Source organism: Canis lupus, chromosome 2, assembly GCF_003254725.2.
Source record: "Canis lupus dingo isolate Sandy chromosome 2, ASM325472v2, whole genome shotgun sequence".
Classification (NCBI taxonomy): domain Eukaryota; kingdom Metazoa; phylum Chordata; class Mammalia; order Carnivora; family Canidae; genus Canis; species Canis lupus.
Genome location: NC_064244.1, coordinates 3,602,579 through 3,624,536, shown reverse-complemented (window position 1 = coordinate 3,624,536; position 21,958 = coordinate 3,602,579). Strand labels below are relative to the sequence as shown.

Below are 21,958 nucleotides of genomic sequence, written 5' to 3'. Positions count from 1 at the left end.
AGCTTCTCCCAACCATTGCTTTCTATGCTTTGGTGGAAAGAGTTGAGCCATTTCAGATTTTTTTCTTCTGCCTAACTCCTGAGAATGAGGTGAATCCCGTCCTGTGGACAAAGGCTTTGTGAGAGCCCATTTTGCCTCCATGTTTCTCCTGACAGAATTGCCTTGCACAGAAGAATTGCTACAGTTGCAATTTCAGAACCCCTGCAAGATCACTGTCCCTAAATTATCCAGCACTCTCCACATCACCAAGAATAGGCCTGCCTTACTGTGCAGACATGCTTAGCACTACAAAATGCAAGCTTTCCTCTAGAGGCACGTCTGTCAATCATACTGGTGTTGGTAGGTGTGGGATGTGGAAAAACACGTTACCAAGGCAAATTCATTTAATTTCTGACTAAATCTAGAGCTGGATTTAGCAATCCCCAGGTAAAAGTCTCATCTTTTCTCACCCTCTACACATTTCTCCGTGTTATCATTTACAGGTTAGCAGGAGTTCAGTCTTCTGTAATAGGCCATTTCACTTTAAGTGTATGTTAAACTAATATTGACCTTTTCAAAGTAAAGCAAAATCTGGTATTTGTACTCAAAAGACTGAAGCAGCAATAGATGTAAAAAGTACGGGATTAATCATCTTGTTTTTTTTTCTTGCTTAGAAACTCTCTCTGGGAATTAGTCATTTTTATATATCTAGCGACGAACGTAAGACAAGCTTTGCCTACTCTCTAAAAAGGATGCCTGGATCCTTCAGCAAATAGCTTTGTATGATTTGCCTACTGTTTAACCCACACAGCCAGATCTGGATGTTTCATTTGACAGGGGGTGAAAAAGTCAAGAACATGAGCATCAGGCCTTGGGTGGGAGTATCCAGACATCAAGGCTGGCACAAGTTGAGGCATTAGGAGAGGTGCCAGAGATGAGGCAGGGCAGGGGAGTCATGGTGCAGAGGAGGAGGGTCTCTGGGGAATGCCAGAGCAAGGGCAGGGAAGGGAGTGCCAGGGCCAAGGGGGGAAGCAGAAACAACATCATTATAAGAATACAGATGTGTCCACTTTATACAAGTACATTATATAGGTACATGTATACACATAATCCACCAAGACCAGTGCCCTCAATCAGACTGCTTTCTTGGGCATGTGCCATGTATACCTGTATGGAAAAGTCAACCTCAACCCCTTTCTTCTCTTCATCTACTCGGAACAAACAAACGAATAAGAAACCTTATCCTTAGATGCAATTATTTCATGCGAGTCTGCTAGAGCTAATGTATTTCGTCAAGAAAATAAAAATCTGTTGAAGGAGTTAGTGTCTGAATAGAAAAATGTGTAGTTGTGGGGAAAAATTAGATCTTTTAGTTGTTACCAAAGTGAGACATCTGTGCTCAGATTCTCTGAAGAGTTGTATAAAAGTATCTGAGAAAATAAATGAGTTTTCAGAGACATCAGCTGGGCTGCTTTTCTCAAGATTGTAGGGACACGATGATCCTGCAGGGATTACCCATTGGTCCTCTCTTCTCATTTGAAGGTGTCTGAAATGGCACTGCATTTTTATCAACAACCTTTCTTTTTTTTTTTTTTTATCAACAACCTTTCTAGACAACCAAAATCTTCAACCCTATATGTGCCAAGTCTCATGCTGCCTACCTGAATCCACTCTCTGTAGGAATCCTCTCCAGGAGTCCACCCATTCTCGGGATAGTTCAGGCGAGAGCGTTCTGCAGACCAGTTGGTGCTATACTGGGAAGAAGCTGTGATCTGGTCAGAATGAATCTCCCCTGATTCCATGCCCAGAGCTTCCATACATTTGAAATCTGAAAGGGAAAAAAAGGAGCCAAATGTCATCAAAACAAAGGAGACCTGAGATGCATATTTCTTTTTATAATCTGGCAATCTAAAACATTCATTTTGATGTTCACACAGTGTCTTACAGAAGATGACAGCAAAAGGACTTATGGGGACATAGCAGTGACAGGTGGCAATAATTGTAATAATGATAATTTTTAAATGCAAGGCTATGAAAGTCTCATAGTGATTAATTATTTTCCTAACTGGACCTAGGTTGACAGAAATACTATTAGAGATGTATTAGGAAATAATGGGAATTTTGACTTATTTTCAAAGTTAAATATATGTAGATATGTGACATGGATACGTACTGAAAGCTATATTTAAATAAAATTTATTTAAAAATTTAAAAATTTTAACTATTTTCAGGGTGCCTGGGTGGCTCAGTGGTTGAGCATCTGCCTTTGGCTCAAGGTGTGATCCGAGGGTCCTCGGATCCAGTCCCACATCAGGCTCCCTGCATGGAGCCTGCTTCTCTCTCTGCCTGTGTCTCTGCCTCTCTCTCTCTCTATTTCTCATGAATAAATAAGTAAAATATTTTTTTAAAAATTACTATTTCCTTCAATACCTAATAAAAGTGAAAAAGACTCGATGTCTATTTATAATCCATATTCAGTGGACAGTAGACCTTAGCTCGCTGTCTTTCAGATTCCTTGTATTTGGCACCTGGGCCACCTCTCCTTGACTCCCTTTGTTCTCATGTCTCCTGACCTTGGCCTGGTCATGATTATTCATGTCATTAGTTTATATTAGTAAAATACAGGAATATTGGGATCCCTGGGTGGCGCAGCGGTTTGGCGCCTGCCTTTGGCCCAGGGCGCGGTCCTGGAGACCTGGGATCGAATCCCACATCGGGCTCCCGGTGCATGGAGCCTGCTTCTCCCTCTGCCTGTGTCTCTGCCTCTCTCTCTTTCTCACTGTGTGCCTATCATAAATAAATAAAAGTTTAAAAAAAAATAAAAAAAAATAAAATACAGGAATATTTGTCAGAAGTAAACTGCAGCATCATATGGTCCCAAAGAGGACCACAGCTTTACAACATAAAATAATAATTCTCACAATGATGATTATGAATCACAAAAGCATGTATTCCATTAGGCCCCATATACTCAGTGAAACAATGAAATATGACATTGATGTGAAATATGATATAGGGAAGTGAATAGTCACCTTTAGGAAATGTGAATGTGAAGCACTAAAGTGAAAAAAGTATTTTAGAGATTAAAGATTCTCAACCATTGAGAAAAATCTCAATTAAGCAAATTTTCACACTTCATGAATTTTCTATCATAACAGATAAAGTTTTAAGATAATTAAAGGTCCCTTTCACAGGTTCCATACTTTTAAGCTTAAGTTTGTTTGTAATATAAAATATTTATAAACACAAAAATAAATTAATTAATTAATCATATGAAGTCCAAATAAGATTTTGTAATTTACCTGGCCTTTTTATTTTCCAGTAAGAATAGTAAAAAAGATACTAGTCTGTAGGACAAATCTCCAAACATCTCCTGGTCTCTAACCTATGCTACTTTATAACCTGACAGCTAGAACTGTTGAAACACACAATTTATTCATTGTTCTTTCTCATGTTTTTCTTGGGCTCTTGAAAGGGATGGACACCATCACATAAACTTTGAGGAAGGGTTGAGTTTGTTCAATATTTTAATTAGATGCAAAACATATTACTTCCTCTTTCTTTTGTGGAAAAGTTAGAACAGAAATTGAAACATGCTTCTTTTATACAAATATCTACTTTTATTCACATAAGAAAGAAAAACAAAATGGCTTCTGTCTGGGTCTTCACTACCTGAACCATCATGAGTCTGCATCTATCCGGTAAGGCTGCCCTGTCAATAAACCACCACAGATTTGTTCCTATCTCTTCTTATCCATGCCTGTCCTTTTATGATCTCAGCCCAGTACACTTTCAAGCCAGACAGGTGGCCTGGCTATATAGTTCATTGTTTTTGGGCACTGTTTGCCCATTTCCTACTTTCTCCCATAAGTTCAGAGGCTTACAAGCAGCCTTCTCATCTACAATTTTCTTAAGAAAGTATACCAAATAGTTTTTCCTATTGATATTCATCAAAACCATTTAAAAAAGAAAAACAGGGATCCCTGGGTGGCGCAGCGGTTTGGCGCCTGCCTTTGGCCCAGGGCACGATCCTGGAGACCCGGGATCGAATCCCACGTCAGGCTCCCGGTGCATGGAGCCTGCTTCTCCCTCTGCCTGTGTATCTGCCTCTCTCTCTCTCTCTCTGTGTGACTATCATAAATAAAATAATAATAATAAAAAAAAAATAAAAAAATAAAAAAAAATAAAAAAGAAAAACAAATAGTTGGCAATCCAGTTCACAAAATATTTCTTTAGTGTTTCCTGTGGCCACGAGGTGTGTGAGGAGGATTAGCAGGGAGTGTTTACCACAGTGCTTTGCAAGATGAATAAATACTGACCTTCTGAGACACTGCTCTGCAAGACACTATAGTTTGCTGAGAAGCCTTCTTTGGCGATTGCACTGTCCGTATAAAAAACCATGGAGAGAATGCCCGATGAGGAACGGATCCGACCTGGTGTCTTCTGTCCACAGTAACGGCCAATGTGAGGGCCAACTAGAAAGGGAGCAATGCGGAGAACATTGAAATATCTTTTGTTCCCCAGCAGATGTGAGAATAAGCATTTGCAAACATGGGTCCCAGCAGAACCCAGAAGCGTTCTCTTATCCAAAGCAAGTCTTCCCTGGTTGATGGGTTTGCAGTGCAAGTATTGGATCAGGTTTGTGGAGAGGATTTTAAAGCGTGCTCAGAAGGGCAATCACAGACCTAACTACATTCCCCCTTGAGCAGGATTGTTTTCAAGAACAGGATCTAAATGCTTGCTTCAACTGCAAAGAATGAGATTTGGGTTGTCGAGGGGCACCTTGAACATTCATCTCCAGGCCCAAAGTGTGCACAACACCTAGTGCTGAAAGATTCCTGCTAGGCTGTGATGACCGCGGGCTCCTGCAGCTGCCTCACTTACTTCTCCCACCCTGGAAGGAGATCTCAGGAACTGGTGCTGGATGGGACTGGACCAGTACCGAGAATCTGATCCAGCACTGAATGACCCCAACATCCTTCCTCATTTCATCTTTTAGTCCTGGAGACTTATCATAAAGAACATCACAGACTTGGACAAAGGATGATGTACTATGTCCTACGCAGGGCTCTAACTGTAGGCTAATTAACAATTGTAACAGTTAAAACAAATAGAAGCTACATAGATCAGTAATTCATACATAATAATAAGTTGAAAACAAAATGAAAAGAAAATGGGTCTGACTTCTCTCCCAGTTTTTTTCTTTCCCAAATCTAAGAGAGGTGACTGCATTGCACTTGTGTCTTGCGGCCAAAAGATGGCCCAATGCAGCCATTGACTGGGCATACTGGGAGAGAAAAAAAAGGAGTATGGGGGCAGTGAAAGATTGGAAACACTGATTAATTTGTGATTAAGTCAGACTTCTGTTTGGTTTAAGTGGGCCACCCCTTTATTGAAGTGCTTTTAGATAAACCTTGGCAATTAGTAATTTTAAGTTGCCTTACAGACAGTGCACAAGCCCTCTGGGCTTGGAGAATCTTTCCAATTCCTGTCCAGATCATCAGCAAGGCAAAAAAAAAAAAAAAAAAAAAAAAAAAAAGATAAAGAAAAAAAAATCCCTTTTTCTCCAGATTTTTTTTTTTTTTTTAATTGCACATATGGTAAAGACATACCAGATGGTTTGGGCTTAGAAGGACAATCTGGTGTGGACCATTTTCCCCTCCAAGAAACCCATGGTTCTCTGCATTTCAACTAAGAGTTATTGCTTTGTTCAAGGAAGCACAGTGGGTGGATTCCTCTCTGAAGAGTCAGGCCTACAGCAGGGCCACGGTGTGCCAAGGCCTGTGTGTGTGACTCAGATGCAGAAGGCAGCTGATGGGGAGGAGAAGCTTCAAATGTGATTGAAAAAGTGAAGCTCTAAATGCTGATCTCCCTGGAGCTGCGTGTACACGCTGAGTTCTTGGTAAGCAGCTGGCTGGGCTGGGCACCCTGCTTCTAGAATAGTCAGAGGCTTGGTGAACAGGTTTTCAGTTCTTGGCCAACCCACTTCAAACAAATAAACAAAAAAACCCCCCAAGCAAACAAACAAATAAACAAACAAAAAACAACCAAATTGTTTCCACATTTGAGTTTGCGCAGAATGGTTACTTTGAATATCTGATAACTTCTCCATGCATTCACAGTAACTGATTTGATCAAATTCAAAGAGTTCTCTCTACTGTAACTCCTCACGCTCCAGCAACCTGACACTGTGTGTGTGTAGACCATTTTATCATGAAGAAACAAGGACATGAGCCCATTGGGACATCGATAAGATTATCTACAGGATGCCACATGGTCATGAACCATGGCTCTGCATCACAGGAAGAAAATGTTGTTCTATCAAGCTTCCCACTTGGCAGCATCTCAGGAGGTGAAACTCTCAGTTTTGTTTCTCTTCAGCTTTAACCTGAGCCTCAGCTTCCTCTACAAGTGTTAATTCTAGGCCAGATTTTCTTCATTCTGAATAGATTCAATACTTTTTTTCTTCCCTCTGGAGTACAAAGTTGCCCATGACACAGGCATGAAAATATCATGCTAGAGCCGTGAGCTCAGATCTTTCCTTTCCTCAAAAAGAATCCCATTTTTGATCTGTAATCATAATGAGAATCCTAGAGTCCATTCATAGACTCTCACTCCTTTCCCTCATTTAAATTCCATTATTGTGGTTTCTTTCTTTCTTTCTTTCTTTCTTTCTTTCTTTCTTTCTTTCTTTCTTTTTCTTTCTTTCTTTCTTTCTTTCTTTCTTTCTTTCTTTCTTTCTTTCTTTCTTTCTTTCCTTCCTTCCTTCCTTCCTTCCTTCCTTCCTTCCTTCCTTCCTTCCTTCCTTTCTTTCTTTCTTTCTTTCTTTCTTTCTTTCTTTCTTTCTTTCTTTCTTTCTTTATTAGTTTGTGGGCAAACTAATAAAGTCCGAAACCTTGGAGCCATTCTCTGATCCCCCACAGCCATTGACCCTTCAGAGAATACAAGAGCACAAGGGAAGCTGTACTCGCCCCCTTAAGCTGTGACTGCAGATTCTTCCCCTCCACTACCACCCCATTCCTCTGGGGAAGGGGGGTAGAGGGAGACTCTTTGAAAGAGCAAACAGAAGAGAACTTGTCTAATGCAGACTCATAATTTAGAGAGTCTCCATGACTCACTGGTTTATAATGTTGAAGACATGCTGGGTAAATCTGCCTTCTGTCCTTCAGAACATTGCCCGCGGACAGCAGCGCACAACTCCCTTTAGGAGCCCTCAAGACAGGAGAGTGAAAAGGCTTTTTCGACCATAAGACAAAGAAGTATTGAATTTTCCTGAACAACAGCAAGACCTTAGCCTAGCAAGCTAATGCAATATTGATCTGAGCAAGAGTGGATGGAGTACTCTTATCCGTCTCCTGTGTGTGCTCATTTGTGTATTTACATGAACACGGCTATTGGATTTCCTACTTCCGTCATTGTAGACTCAAAGGCCAAGGAGATGAATGGAAACTGTCACAAAAACAGCAGTAGAACTCAAAAATTGCACTATTGAAAAATTTAAGCAAGCAACACGGCCTTAGTAAATCTCATGGTGGGGACAGTAGACCCCCAGTGATCCTCTTTTCAGGTGTGAAGGTGATACGGTATTCGTGCTATTTAAAAGATACGTCTGCCACCTGAAATCGCCATACCTTATTCTCTGTATTTTTCCATCAATCTCTCCGGGAATTATAACCCCACCTTAGAGTCTGACAACTTGGCTCTCTGCCCCCTTTCTAGGGCAGCAATCTACTATAAGATGTACTTTTAAAATGACACATTCTGAATGACTAGACAAAAAAGGGAATCATTTCGATAAGGTACAAAATAGACCATATACTCTTCTCCTACAATAATAAACTTTTTGTTGGATAATATGTGGACTTTGCAACTCTCCCCTGGGGAAAAAATGTGCACAGTTGTGTCATTTACATTTCAGAATGTGTATATTTTATGTTTATATCATTTTTATCTTATATTTCTATCTCAGAAGGTTAATTCAAAAATAAATAGGAAGTCAATACAAACCAAAGACAACTCAATCTGGTTTTCATGACACTTATTCTACAAATAGTTGACAATTTTTGGAATGTAGGTAACAACTGCATTGCCACCTCTTTGGCAGAGCCTAGAAGGAGAGCTGATTTTGTGTGTGCCCAGGCCGTGTGAGCTAAGCATTCGAGTTTGGCTTCGTGATTCAGCACAAACATTTGCGATACCCACCAGGGTGGCACACTCAGCTCATTGCTTACAAACCATATGTAAATTTCCACCAATTATTTCAGAGTCGCTACTTAGGAATCCATGGAGCATCAGAGTGACACACAGGAATGTGTGATTCAGCATGTGCATAGGATTCTGAGTCCTGGAGTAAAACCACTTTCCTTCCAAGTCAATCAGAATCAATGGTGGCTGTCAATGACTTAGTCACCTAACTCAACGTATATGATAAAAAGCAACCTAAAATCTCTTGGTGGTTTAAAGCCTTCATTCAGCACCTTCTGGTTGTCATTTTTGGAAAGGGTATCAAGAGAGTAAAAGCAGTTTTGCTGGCAAGGAACTGCATGTGTTGGACTAGCATGACAAAAATGTTTCTAGTGCCACTGACAAGAAACCCAGGAGGGGCAGTCTGCCACTTTGCCTAAAAAGGAGAATGCTGTTATGCTGGTGTAGGCTGGATGAAGCCAGGTAAGTTATAACAAATATACAAAAGCAATTTTCATATTCCAAGGCCAGCTTGCTCTGGGAATAAGTCAAGTGCACCATAGTTTAAAACACGACTGAATTGTGAGGCTGATAACTCTTATTGTTAATTGTTCCTTGCTTCAACTCAGTGATTTTCTAGAGCCAGAAAATTACTACTTTGAAAAACCCTTGACACTAATAACAATGTGCTTCTTTCTGGAAGTATTCTAAATAAGTTGGTTGATTGGACCTCCTTTTCAGATGTCAATTTAAATGTAAGTTCTGGAAAGGAAGGCTGCAAATTTTGGTTGTGAACAAATAAACCCATTATTAAATGTTCCAACTATTATTACAATACTATTATAATATTGTTTTCCTAATTATCGGGATTGAACACTTGGAAATCAATCAGCACTCTGTTTGGGCAAATCTCATTACTTAATGAAGGAGTTTTGATAAGATCATCATAACCCTATTTATATAGTAAAAGACCAAAGAGGAAACTAAACCAATGATAGCTCACCCATTTACTCCAATGACAATATAAGCTTTCTCGAAACCCAGTTTATCTTCATTGCTGTTTACTGTTGAGGTACATAGCTAAATTGAATTACACTGATAATTTTAATGTCATTTCAGAGGCAAAGGAAATCTCTTTCATGTGATACTTGCCCTTCTTTTACAATTTAATATTTATTTAAATATTCCTTCTTCCAGCCTGATCATAATATGACTCTATTATATAGATGGTTTTGCATCTCTAACTGCATGATTTGTGAGAACTTCCAAGCTGCCCTTTCTGATCTGTTGTGTGTAGAGTATGTTCTCTTGAGAAATCTTAATATTAAACCAGACTAAACACAAGGCAAGTAATGCAGCTGCAACAAATTATTTGATATTATCTCCTTCTGTTCAGGATTTGGGTGTGTATTTTTGCCATTCACCTCCTAATTCACAAGGATTGAAATGGAAAACTTTCATTTAGCTGTCCACAGGGCTACCTATCCCTTCCTTCAAATCTTTGCTAAGATGTCATTTTTGTAATAAGGCTGAACTTGACCACCTTCTTTAAAATTTCAACACATCCCTCTTCCTAACCCTAGCCCTTTTCACGCTTTTGCTCTGCTTTACTTTGTCTTTCTTTCCATTTTTTTGTTGTTGTTTATAGAACTTCTCACTTTGTGATTTTCCAAGGACATCATTCATTCATCTATAAATAACGTATATTGTTTATTGTCCCATTCCCCTCGGCAGTACTGAAACTCTGTGAAGGCAGCCATCTTTGATTGTTCTAACTACCAAGTGCCTAAACCAGTGCCTGGTACACAGTAAGTGTTCAATAAATATTTTTTAAATGTAGGATAAATTTAACTAAAGCAATGTAGACAGAGGATGTGCTGAGGTGATTCAAATTGCCAAAGATAAGAATTCTCTAGGAGCAGACAAAGAATCTGTCTAAATTAGCCATGTCCCCCCCACCTAAAACAAATTAGGAATGTCCAAATATTCTCATTCCTTCTCTAAATTTCTAAATTTTTCGTAACTGCATAATGGATATACATTTCACCCTAAAATTTTTATCAAGTACTTAACCTCTCTGGCCCTTAGAGTCTGCATTTGTAAAGTGAATGCTTTGATTTAAGTGCTCTCCTGGGTCTAGGAATTAATGACCGGCAGGCAGGCCAATGAAATGAGCAAAATACTTTAGTCAGAAAAACCATGCAATGGTCCCAATTCTATCAAAAAATAGCTATGAGACCATGTATAATCTTTCATGGCCTCATTTTCTTTATTTATAAAATGAAGAAATTGGGCAAGATAATTACTATCTTTTAAACTCAAATATTTCACCGCTGCTTTGCATGAAGTGAATTACCATTTTGGTTTGTTTTCCCTCCTCCTTTGGGGCTATTTTTTTTTTTTTTTAGTGATGCATTTATCACAACACTTGTAAAAGGATCCAAGTGCCCTTCCCCGAGATTCTTCCCTTTTTGGGATGCTTCCTGCCCTTCTTACCATCAGGGAATCCATCCCAGATTTCTAGCCGGTCATAGCGACAGAACATCCCCCCTGGAGGATTTGAGTCAAGCTCCAGGTCAAAGCTTTCAAATTCCAGGATAATCTCTGACATCTTTGGTGCAAAGATAATATAGGTACATTCAAGGCCGTTGGGATATTTTTCCGGGAATCCGGGGGACTTTATCACTCCACTAGGTGCTGTGTAATTCTGGGAACATTCAGGACCTGTGAATAAAAGAAAAGAAGGAGCAAATGTGAAAATCTCACTCACACAACTTGACCAAGAAATAATCTGAACAAAGGCAGCATATCTTTCTAATAAAAGCTCACCATTATAATCTCTATCCTAATCACTCATTACTCAGCCTTTTCATAGAGTGATAGGTATGGAAAGTCAAGTTCAGATTTATTGTGTTCCCCTTAGTTTTCCATTTGTGTGAAGCAACTTAAAAACTTCTGCTGTTGCAGAGAAAAAAATGACAAATATAAAATCATGTGGGAACAATGAATGAGTAAGCTACAGAAATCTCGACAGAGCCCTAGAGAAATAATTATAGCCCCTTCAAGCTTAAATCTTTAAATCTTGAGGCTGACAGCCCTTTATTGGTGAAATAGAACATTTACAAAGGCAAGGGAGAGAATTCAGTGGAGGGAGTTTGGGTTTCAGATTCCTACACCAGTGACTCAGTAACTCTGCCAGATGTGACCTATGCCTCTTTGACAAACTAAATGTGAAAGGTAATTCGTACATGTACCCAGGGTGAGTGACTCATTCTGAGTGGTGTTGACACAGGTGTGCCGGTAAAGTGTGGCTGTTAGTGAGGGCACGATAAACTGTGATTACAGGCCGTGTTGCTAGAAGTCACTTGATATCAATGTTGACATTGTTGCCTTCCCCAAAGTATCAGATACAGTGCCATTCTAAAATTATTTTTTAATATATGTGTGTGGGTGTGTGATGTGTATTTTTATAGTGCATAATTTTAATGACTAGTCACTGTTATCAATACTTTACAAATTACAGTGATTGGTAACTCAAATTGGTCAAGCTCATATACACACATATATTGCAAATTGACCTTGTGACTGTAAAGATGACCACAGTTTCAATTCATGGCATCCAGGACCAAATTGTGTGGTATTCATCACCATTGAAAATGGCCCATCTACAAGAACACGAGCACATCAGCTTGGCCTCTTATCACCGCCACCACTGCCATGAGTTTCAAAGAGACCTTAGGACTCTCCGGAAATCAGAGATGAATTGACCCTTTGAAGCTCAAGCTCCAAACTGAAGGATGTTCAATCCAACAATTATTTTCCTGGGCCATTGTCTCACTAATGGGCACCCTTTGATGGCATGCATGGATTCAAATCTAAATAAGGTTTGTTGGGAGTGTTTTTAACTAAATATTCTCCTGCAGAGCCAAGTACTAGAGTCAACAGTGTAGGCATCAATACAGATTAAATTTAACTAGCAGATCTCTATTTTTAGTGTCTGGTATGCTGAATCTCTACCTCAGTGCATCTGGCAGCCTTACTGAGAAAACAAATCAATTGCTTGCTCCCCATGTACATATTAGATGTCTGTGGCAATGGAGACACAGAAGACTAAAACTTATTAGCTGTGCTCAGTAAACCTGGCCTGTAGAGGTCTGACTTGTCTAAAATGCCTCTAAAGCCTTCCCTTCACCATGATGGCCTCAGATACTTATCTATTTGATTCCAGTTAAAGTTACTAACATGTGGCATTTTACCATGTGAATTACAGGTGAGAAGAGTATGAAACGTGCTGCATTGTTTATAATCTGTTTCTAAGTTAATGAGTGGCTTCTAAGATAGCAGTGACTATACTAATTTAAACCATTAATTTACAAAGAATATATATATATGATACTGGAAGCCCTTTTATTTTAATTTTAAGATGTAGGAACATTCACTCTGGAGACCTCCAGCTTCTTCCCTGGGGCAAAAAAAAAAAAAAAATGCTTTGGGTAGGCCCTTGTAAGGCAAAATTCAAAGGGTTGAATTCAGGTACTAATATTTTCTGCTTCTTAAAAAGATAAAATAGATGAGATCAAGATTTAATGAGAGAGAAAAAATGACAGGAATGAAGGGCATACTTTCAAAATCAAATACATTTCAATGCTTTCCCTAAGGCTAGCCTATGTACATGACAAGAATTGGAGAAATCCCATGGGGTAGTGGAAGAGAACTGGATGGAGCACCAGATCTGAGTTCCAGATCCACCGTTCCTGCTAACCTGCTATGTAACCTAGGTGGCATCCTAACCTTCCCAGTCCTCAGATTCTGTGTATAACAAGTGGGAGCTGGGCTTTAGGATTTGGAATAAAGAGCCCTTCAAACTTAAAGATTCTGTCAGTTCCTACTTCCTCCAGTAAACATCAAGATTTGTTTTGATATTTTTCTTGTTCACTGTTGTGTAGGTTTGCCACAGTTGAGCAAGCACCTCCCCAAAAGAAGCAAGGTAGGGGAGTGGTGAAATAATTCTGCAGAATATACAGCGCTAAACAAGAGGGAGGGTGAGTAGCCCCACGTGCCTAGGAGTGAGCAAGTTGCTGCTGTGAGAAGTGCACACATGAGATCGGTAGCCTAACTCTGTGCTTTAGATGTTATTTGTAAGACTTAGGGGACCTTGTGTAGCTGTAGGAAAGCCACAAGTCATTGTTAATGACAATAGGATACATAATAATAATAGCTAAGATACTGTCTTTGGAATTATTATTAAATATGCAGACTCTTAACTAAATAATATATGAAGTGACCACTCTTGCTCTCAATAAATGCCATGCCTTCCTCACATGGAGACCCACAGAAAATGTCCACAGCTTCTTTCAGCAGTTGAGCTTGGATGACCTGGACCAAGGGAAGGGCAAGAAAGAGTGATAGGTAGGGAAGTATGGGTTTCCTGAAGAAATTCTTTTAGGTGACTGGGAATAATTTTAGGGCTGTGTCCCAAGCTTTCAGCATCTAGGAAAAGACATGGAGAAGGGGAAAGTGGGGGAGCTGGGAAGAAAATTAGGGTGTCTAGAGTGGCTCCAAGAGACATGAGAAGAGGTAGGGACTGGCTTTGCTGACTCTCAAGCAAAGGTGGCCTTTTATAAATGCAGTTTTAGGGATGCAGGAAAGGCCTAAATTTTCCTTAGAACCTAATCTATTGCCAGAAAACCTCAAGGTCAACAGGTGAAAGACACATTTATTGGTTCAACTATGATTAGTATAATTTATGTGTTTTGAGGAAACTTGAAATTGCTGCACTCTGAAAGAAGGGGTATGTTTTGAAAAAAATGAGATTCATGGACTTTATAACAGCATTAGATGGCTTCTGAGGAAAAATGTCCATGAACTCATATATGTATGCATAATTGTATTGTTAGTTAATGACTTTCTATAGGCACCTATAAGGATGTAGTATGAACAGTGGGGCGGGGTGAGGGGGGATGTTTTTTTACACTTTTTAGGTAGTACCAATCTGGTTGGGAAATAAACTATGCACATATGAACAAATTTGAAAATATTAAAGCAAAACATAATGGTTAGTAAAACACATCCGTGTGTGTGTGTATACCATATATATATACATATGTGTATATATATATATAGTATGCATATGTGTGTACTGTGTATGTGTGTCGTGTACATGTGTAGGGGACAAGTTGGGTATATGTGCAGGAAAAAAAAGCAGAAGCATTAGAAAGGCTCCCTGAGAAGAATAAGTTTAGAGCCAGGTTTCCATGGGGGTTAAGGGAAATAAACTGACAGAGAACAAGGGCTCTGAAATCTGATGGCATGAACTGTATCTGTAAGCGTTGTAATGGCTTGTAATTACTGAATACACTCTAATCATGAACTGGTTCCATGTTTCTCATGTTTTTATTCCTACAGGTCTTCACAACCAGCTTGTGCTAGACATTGTTGTCCATTTACCAGGTGAGGAATCCAAGTCTCAGAACATTCACGAAGGCAGTCAGAGGCAGAATTCACTTCACATTTAGTCTGCTGGCCATTACCCAGTGAATTCTCCTTAGGCAGGTGGATCTCCTTAGCTGAGAGTGGATGTATGGGAGGTGAAGCTGGACAAGGTTGGGGGCACTTGATGTCAAGCCTTGAACTTGACCCAATGGGACATTCAGGCTTAACCCAACAGGTGATGGACACCTTCCAGAGGTATCTCGAGGACAGTGGTTTGATCACCATTTGGGAAGTTGTGTGCAGGATAAGAAAACATAGGGAGAACCCAAATTGGGCCTATTTAGTTAATGGCCATGGATGTGGAAAGGCAACATGACCTTTGGACACTTGTGGATATAAATTCAAAAGAAATAGAAGTCACATTGGATGTAGGGAGGCAAGAAAAGAAAGAAAAACTGGCTTCAAGTTTCAAGGGTGGTGTTAGAGATCAGGATAGGGAAATGACAGTATCTCTGAGGCCATGGAAGTATAGGGAACTGAGTTCATTGGGAAGGACAATGAAGAATTCTTAATGACTTAGTTACAGAGCTCTCGGTTTTTCTCTGTAACCATACTCAGATCTTGGAGAAACACTGCAAATGGAAGGGTACTCTTCAACTCTTTGCTGGCCCCTTTTTTTTCTTTTTGATAGTGCCATAGGCAGGTAAGCAAGCAAATGCAGATGTGTGTATATGTGTCAGATACATACATGTAATATGTGATTTATATAACAGGTCAAACAGCTTTCAATGCAAGAAAATATGTACATACTGATGTTGTATGTACACTATTTATGCAATAGGTTTTCCAAGTGTGTGCTTATATAAATTTTTGAAGAAAGTTGTCTCCATCTATCCATACTTATTTGGGGTCAGTGCCAGATTTCTTTGAAATTTTAAGAGGTTATACCAATGTTTCCAGAAACTCTTAAAGACTCCTTTTTTTTTTTTTTTTTTTTTAAATTCTCAGTTGCTGCTGAGAATTTGTAATTGGGGTAGCCAGATTTTTTATTTCTATTAAAAAAGGCTTTCTGCTATATTCTAGGACAATACACTCAAATCTTGAACCTCTCGCCCTAGTTTGCCTCCCCACCCCCATTACATTACTGTCAACTTAAAAGAGAAGGCTGAATTTAACACATTAAAGGAGTCTACCAGCCCTTATGAAAAACAGTGACATTTGGATAAAGATACATTGTTTATCAATTGACTGACCCGGGGATTCAATTTCTCAAGGCCGGGAGACTAAGAATTGTCAGATTCTATCCATATCAATATACCATTGGAACAGATTACTAAGTGATTATATTGGAGGGAGAGAAAGATCTTTATTTCCGAAGGGAATACCATTGAAAGTTTACTGTTCTGCTTTCTCTAAGAAGTTCTTTCCCCAACTATTCTTCTTCTTAAACAGATGTTAATAAAACACCTCTTCTTCCTTCAATAACTTTAGAAACTCTAAGGCTAGTGGACTGCTTTGCTTCTCCTGGGAAACACCAGTTTTGAATTTTGTAATAAAATAAAGGGAATAGGATGGATACAGCTTTAAAAGGGACTCACATATTTTTATTTTTTTTTAAATTTTTTTTTAATTCTTTTTTTTTTTTTTTTATTCATTTATGATAGTCACACACAGAGAGAGAGAGAGAGGCAGAGACACAGGCAGAGGGAGAAGCAGGCTCCATGCACCGGGAGCCCGACGTGGGATTCGATCCCAGGTCTCCAGGATCGCGCCCTGGGCCAAAGGCAGGCGCTAAACTGCTGCGCCACCCAGGGATCCCTAACTCACATATTTTTAATGAAAGAAATCAAACTTCAAGAGCAGATCAGACTTATTTTTGAAGAAGAAAGCCAAGAATCAACACTCTCAAAAGAGTTTTACAGAACAGACTATATGCCTTATAAACACCGGTCAGCCTATTAGAATGATGCAATTTTGAATTCTGAAATACTTAAAAAATTTCAAACGTAACTCCCTCAACACATTGGGTAATTTTCCTTGGTGTAAAGTAGTTTCCAACAGTTCTGAGGTGGGAATATATGAGTTTTTACAAAAAGATAAAAGCATTACGCCTGGTCTTCTTTTTGCTTTAGTCTTTCATGGAAGCAAACAACGTGAATGAACATTTAGCCACACTTGTTCCACTGGAAGTCACTCACCTCTCTTGAAAATTTCATAACGTATGGAAAACCCAGCGCCATGTGTCTCATAGTCAGAGACAAACTTGATAAAAAGAAATGGCCCTGAAGACACCACAGGAGAAGGGGCGATCTTCCCACAGAATTTTCCCCAAGGGCGTCCATTTTCATTTTCTCCATCAATGACTTCCACGTAGTCATACCTAGCACATAAATACAGAAGAAAACAGCAAGTTAGAGAGAAATGCCCTGCTAATTTTGATAATGTAGAAGGCAGCTATATCCAGCATAGTCTGTCAGGAAAACTGCGCTATCTGTATTCACCACTGTATTTCATGGAGGGAGAAAACTTCAGCAAAATGAAATAATTAAAATGGACTACATCATGTCTGTATACATCATCTGGCAACACAGAACTATTAAGAATAATGGTGTACATTATACTTGCAGACAATGTCACTTAAAGTAACCATTAACAAGAAAAAGAAAAATCTCATGAGCACAATTCTCTATTATTAACTTGTGTTCCTTTGTCTATGGTGGTGGGGTGTCAATACATAATGCTATGCATTCTTTTCAAACTGTGAAGTTCTTTTATGAATTCAAAATGTCTCCTTGGCTGGAGCTCTCCATGAACAATACTTTGATTTCTGTGAGCGATCCTCTAAACATATGGCCACAGAATAATAAACAGATTCTTTACTATTTAACTCAATTCTACCAAACTCTAGACTTCTTAGAAAAAAGCCTCTCTCAGTATCCACAGTGGTTAAAATACATCATCTTCCCCAAAACTACCCTTGAATTGCAGAACATAATCTCTCTGAAGAAAAAAGTTTATTTGAAAATGGAAAGTTACTTCGTTTACACCCACCAGCCTGAATCTTTAAAGCAACATAGTTGTTTGAAAAGGAAATGTGACACACTTGAAGTCACCAAAGTGATGTGATTTAAAAAAAAAAAAATGAGGCTTAATAATAATACACTGAAGAGATAAATGGTAAAGGAAATCACGATAAAATGTTATTGCACTGAGTTAACACGTATGTTTCTTTATCTCCAAAAGTTGGGGAGCTGTCTCTAGTAGACTAGCATCCTCCTGGAAAATAGGAAGATTCTTGTTTGTTTGGTGTTATCGATTTCTTAGTGTCTTTCCCTTTCCTCTCTTGTTATTTACCAAGTCACCTAGGAGCCAGCTAATCTGAGCCATCTTCACTTTTCCTCTAGAACTGACGTGAAAGCATTACAATCCGTTCATTTCAAACCTTCATTTTATTTCTATGTTTGACTTGGTCCAAAAGTCCTGGGATATATTAATTTCAGGAATGGCTAAAATATGGCAGTAATATAAACTGTATCTTGCGATTTAAAAGAGATCAAAGTGGGGAAAATCTTCACAATGACCAATGTCATCTTTAACAGTTCCTTTTCAAACTGTCCAGGACACATGACTTATGCTTACATAAAGTCTCACGAGAGAACTGCGAAGATGATATCCTCTAGTTAGAGTGGACGGCTTAAGGCTCTCTAAATTAAAAATGACATTACCTCATCAGTTAAAATTGTATGCCAGCTTTGTGTATATCGAGAATAAAAGGAAGCTGACATTGATAGAACTAAGCATTAACATATGTGAATTATTGTATTAACTGCCTTTCCTCTGCTGCATCTGATGTTTCCAGTAGGAATCACTGGCCTGCTAGCATCACGTCCCTTTGTGAAACTACGGACAGACACAGAGGAATTGTTCCATTCTCAATACTTTGGGAGATGCTTTGCATGTTAAAAGAAGAAGAAGCAGGAGGAGAAGAAAATGTGAAGGAGGAGGAGGAGGAGGAGGAGGAGGTGGAAGAGCAGGAGGAGGAGGAGCAGGAGGAGGAGGCAGAGCAGGAGGAGGAGCAGGAGGAGCAGGAGCAGGAGGAGGAGGCAGAGCAGGAAGAGGAGCAGGAGGAGAAGGAGGAGCAGGAGGAGGATGAACAAGAGGAGGAGGAGGAGCAGGAGTAGGAGTAGGAGGAGAAGGAACAGGAGCAGGAGTAGGAGGAGGAGCAGGTGGAGGAGGAGGAACAGGAGGAGGAGGAGCAGGTGGAGGAGTAGGTGGAGGAGGAGGAGCAGGAAGAGAAGGAGGAAAGCTTTAGGTTAAAAATCCTCGGGAGCCTTCTGCTAATCCAGGGCAGCGGAAGAACAGCATCTCCACATGCATTCAAGCCCCCATGTTGGCATTTCCATGGAGATTCCTTTTCCCTCCAGTGCTTCATTGACTAGACAGGTCCACATCCTTGGCCCCTCACTTGCTTATGCTTATAGTTGAACCGTGATTTGAACTGTTGGCTGTGTCGGGCCTGGTGATGGTGCAATATAGACTTTTTACTTGCATCTTGACATGGTCTGAATACTAAGTGGCCACCACCGAGTGCATGTTGCTTTCCAGGCACCAATAAGAGAGGTGGATGAGGCTTTCCTGGGAACTAAGGGTGCTCTGTGAGGAGCCCTTCCCCAGGTAGGAGAGAGCTTAGCCAATAAAGTGCAGTGAGTTGCAACAGGGAAAGAAGCTGGTATTTTAATAGTAAATACCAGGCTCTCCTCTTGGCAACAGGAAAAGCTATTTTTAAAAGGAGGAGAGGGATTCGAATCTCTTCCCAGCAAGAGATAAGTCATTGCATCGTTAAGTGCCAATTTTAGGAAATTGAATTATTCAGGGATATAATAGTTACATTTATAAACTGGAATGCTGCTATCATTTTAGCACTTCCCTTCAAAGTACCATCCAACAGGGCCCCAAAGAGTGTCACAAATAGCAGTTCATGTAAATATTCAGGAGGGTTTATGTGCACAAGTTGCAAAGGGTAGTACTGCCAAGGAAGTTAAGAAAGCAGCTTGCATCTCCCTCTGGAGTTGATACCAGTTCCACTCCATAAGTTTCTTGCTGGCAAATGCGGTGCCAGGAATGCAGCCGGTGTGCCAGCCTCCCTCCCCAGAGACTAAATGTGTCACCACAGCAACGCACCCAGCCTGCATTGGCCTGAGGCCCAGGATACTGAGTTTGCAAATTTCGCTCCCCAGCCTGCTGCACATTGCTCTGTTACTGCTCCAGTGTGGCAAACACTGCATTTCTTGGAATGTCAAGCTCCCCAGTCGAGACAGTGAGACCTCCACAGGTGAAAACAGGGGCACTTGCGTGACTCTCATTCGGAACAGGTTACAGCTGCTGGAGGAGAACTGGGAGTTGTGTCTCGGGAATCGGATGCACAGAAGCTAGAGAAGGGGATGGCAGTTTGACCTGTCTGCCCGTGCAGAGCCCTGCTCCAGAAAGGGACTGCTCCGGGTGACAAGGGGGCCCAGCTTGAGTCCGAAATGCTCCAGCCTGCTGTGCAGGGGTGGGGGCCAGAGCAGACAAGGGTCCCGCCAGGAACGCCCTTCCTCCGACCTCAGCTGCTCACGTATCATCACAGGAATGTAAACGTCATGTGGACTTTGTAACTATCCCAGAGGACAACCTCCCCCCACATCCTGCCATTTCTTTTCTTAAATCTCCTACCTTACTGCTCTCCCGTTGTTCTGCGCTTGGAATGGTAAAGCAGCCTATATCTACTGCGAGCTAACTCTTCTACGATGAAGGGACACTTTGCCATGGTCCCCATTTTAGGGTCCAGGACACTGGCGGCTCTTCTCAGGAGCGTCCCCGCTTGGGAGTGCAAACTCCTTAAGCTAAAGGACTTTCCGCCTCCTGACGCCCCTGCTCTCGCCCTACCTGGGCCTCTGAGGGTGGTGAAAACATTCTGAATCCTAATACTAATCACGGGTTAGGTTTCCCATAAGAGTGATAAAAGAATAAAGATCTCCTTCTAAGAATTCTTGAAAGGATTACCCAGAGCTTATTTTTTTTTCTTTTGGAAAGTTTGAATTACAGTTTTAGGAAAATAGCCAAGTAGGGGGAGAAGTGATGGGAAAATGAGAAATGTACTGTCAGTAAAGAGCGGTTTCAGAGGCTTTATAGGTGAGCGGCGCTGAATAGACGAATAGCACACTTTACTCAAGTCGGGTTTTCTCTTGCATGTACAAATGACCCCTGACTCCCCACTGGTGGAGCCTGATGCTGGAAAGAAAGCTAATCCTCTGCAGGGTGTTATCTGCACAGGGGAGCTACTGTACCAACCCCTCGCAGCTTCTGGAAAAGGGGTTATAGATGATGGCGTCTTTGTAATCTCCTTCCAAGAGGATCTATCCCCACGTACATATGTACATTAATAATGGACAAATTTGATACCTGACATTATAAACCAGAGTGAGAAATGATGTTAGCTAACATAATTTTCACCTGCAACAATGTGTTTCTTTGGATCTTTGGTTTATTTTGCACAAGGCATTAATTGTTATCCTTACTGAACAACCTGTAAACGATTACCATGCTGCTGTCCACGAATTACCTTATGTATTCCCCAGAAGAGAATAGACTTTACTCTCATAGCATTAGACGGAGGATTTGGAAATAAAAAATATACAGTGATGGAGCTAGGAGGAGCCAATTGGCTTATGCATCTGTGTTTCTGAGTGATTTTACATGAGATTCACCCCTAAGTTCTGGCTTGCTTGCAATGTCCTAATCAAGATAGATGAAGAGGATACTAAAGTTCATAGCCTCTTATTTAATAAAAGCAATTTTTAGAAATCCATTCAAAGGAAATAATCTGGAATAATGTCAAATATTTATGCAAAACTATTGCCTGAAGCTTTATTTAGAATAATGAGGGTAGGAATGGACATAAGGCAGGCAGGAAGGAAACAAGAAGGAGTTTATGTACAATCATTTCATGGAATATTATTCAGCCATTAAAAAGCCTATTTGAAAAAAAAAAAAAAAGCCTATTTGAGGGATGCCTGGGTGGCTCAGCGGTTGAGCATCTATCTTTGGCTCAGGGTGTGATCCCGGGTCCCGGGATCGAGTCCCACCTTGGGCTCCCTGAAAGGAGCCTGCTTCTCCCTCTGCCTGTGTCTCTGCCTTTCTCTCTGTCTTTCATGAATAAATAAATAAAATCTTAAAAAAAAAACAAAAATAAAAAAATAAAAGGCCTATTTGATAAAATATTTTTTTATAACATAGGAAAAAGTGTTAATATCGTAAGTGAAAAATCACTTAAAAAACCCTATCTACAGTACATTCTCACACATAGAAAAAGAACCGGGGGATC

General features: G+C 40.2%; 1 protein-coding gene across 4 annotated transcripts in view; it reads right to left on the bottom strand.

Moving 5' to 3' along the window:
- Nucleotides 1-21,958, bottom strand: part of NRP1 (neuropilin 1) — a 137,993-nt gene that overhangs the window by 64,138 nt on the left and 51,897 nt on the right. For all 4 annotated transcript variants that reach the window (XM_025478502.3, XM_025478503.3, XM_025478504.3 and 1 more), the window contains exons 3-6: nucleotides 16,794-16,975; nucleotides 10,660-10,887; nucleotides 4,299-4,454; nucleotides 1,641-1,807 (exon numbers count right to left, since the gene is read on the bottom strand). In XM_025478502.3, coding sequence (XP_025334287.1) covers nucleotides 1,641-1,807; nucleotides 4,299-4,454; nucleotides 10,660-10,887; nucleotides 16,794-16,975 — 733 coding nt within the window. The remainder of the gene's footprint in view (nucleotides 1-1,640; nucleotides 1,808-4,298; nucleotides 4,455-10,659; nucleotides 10,888-16,793; nucleotides 16,976-21,958) is intronic.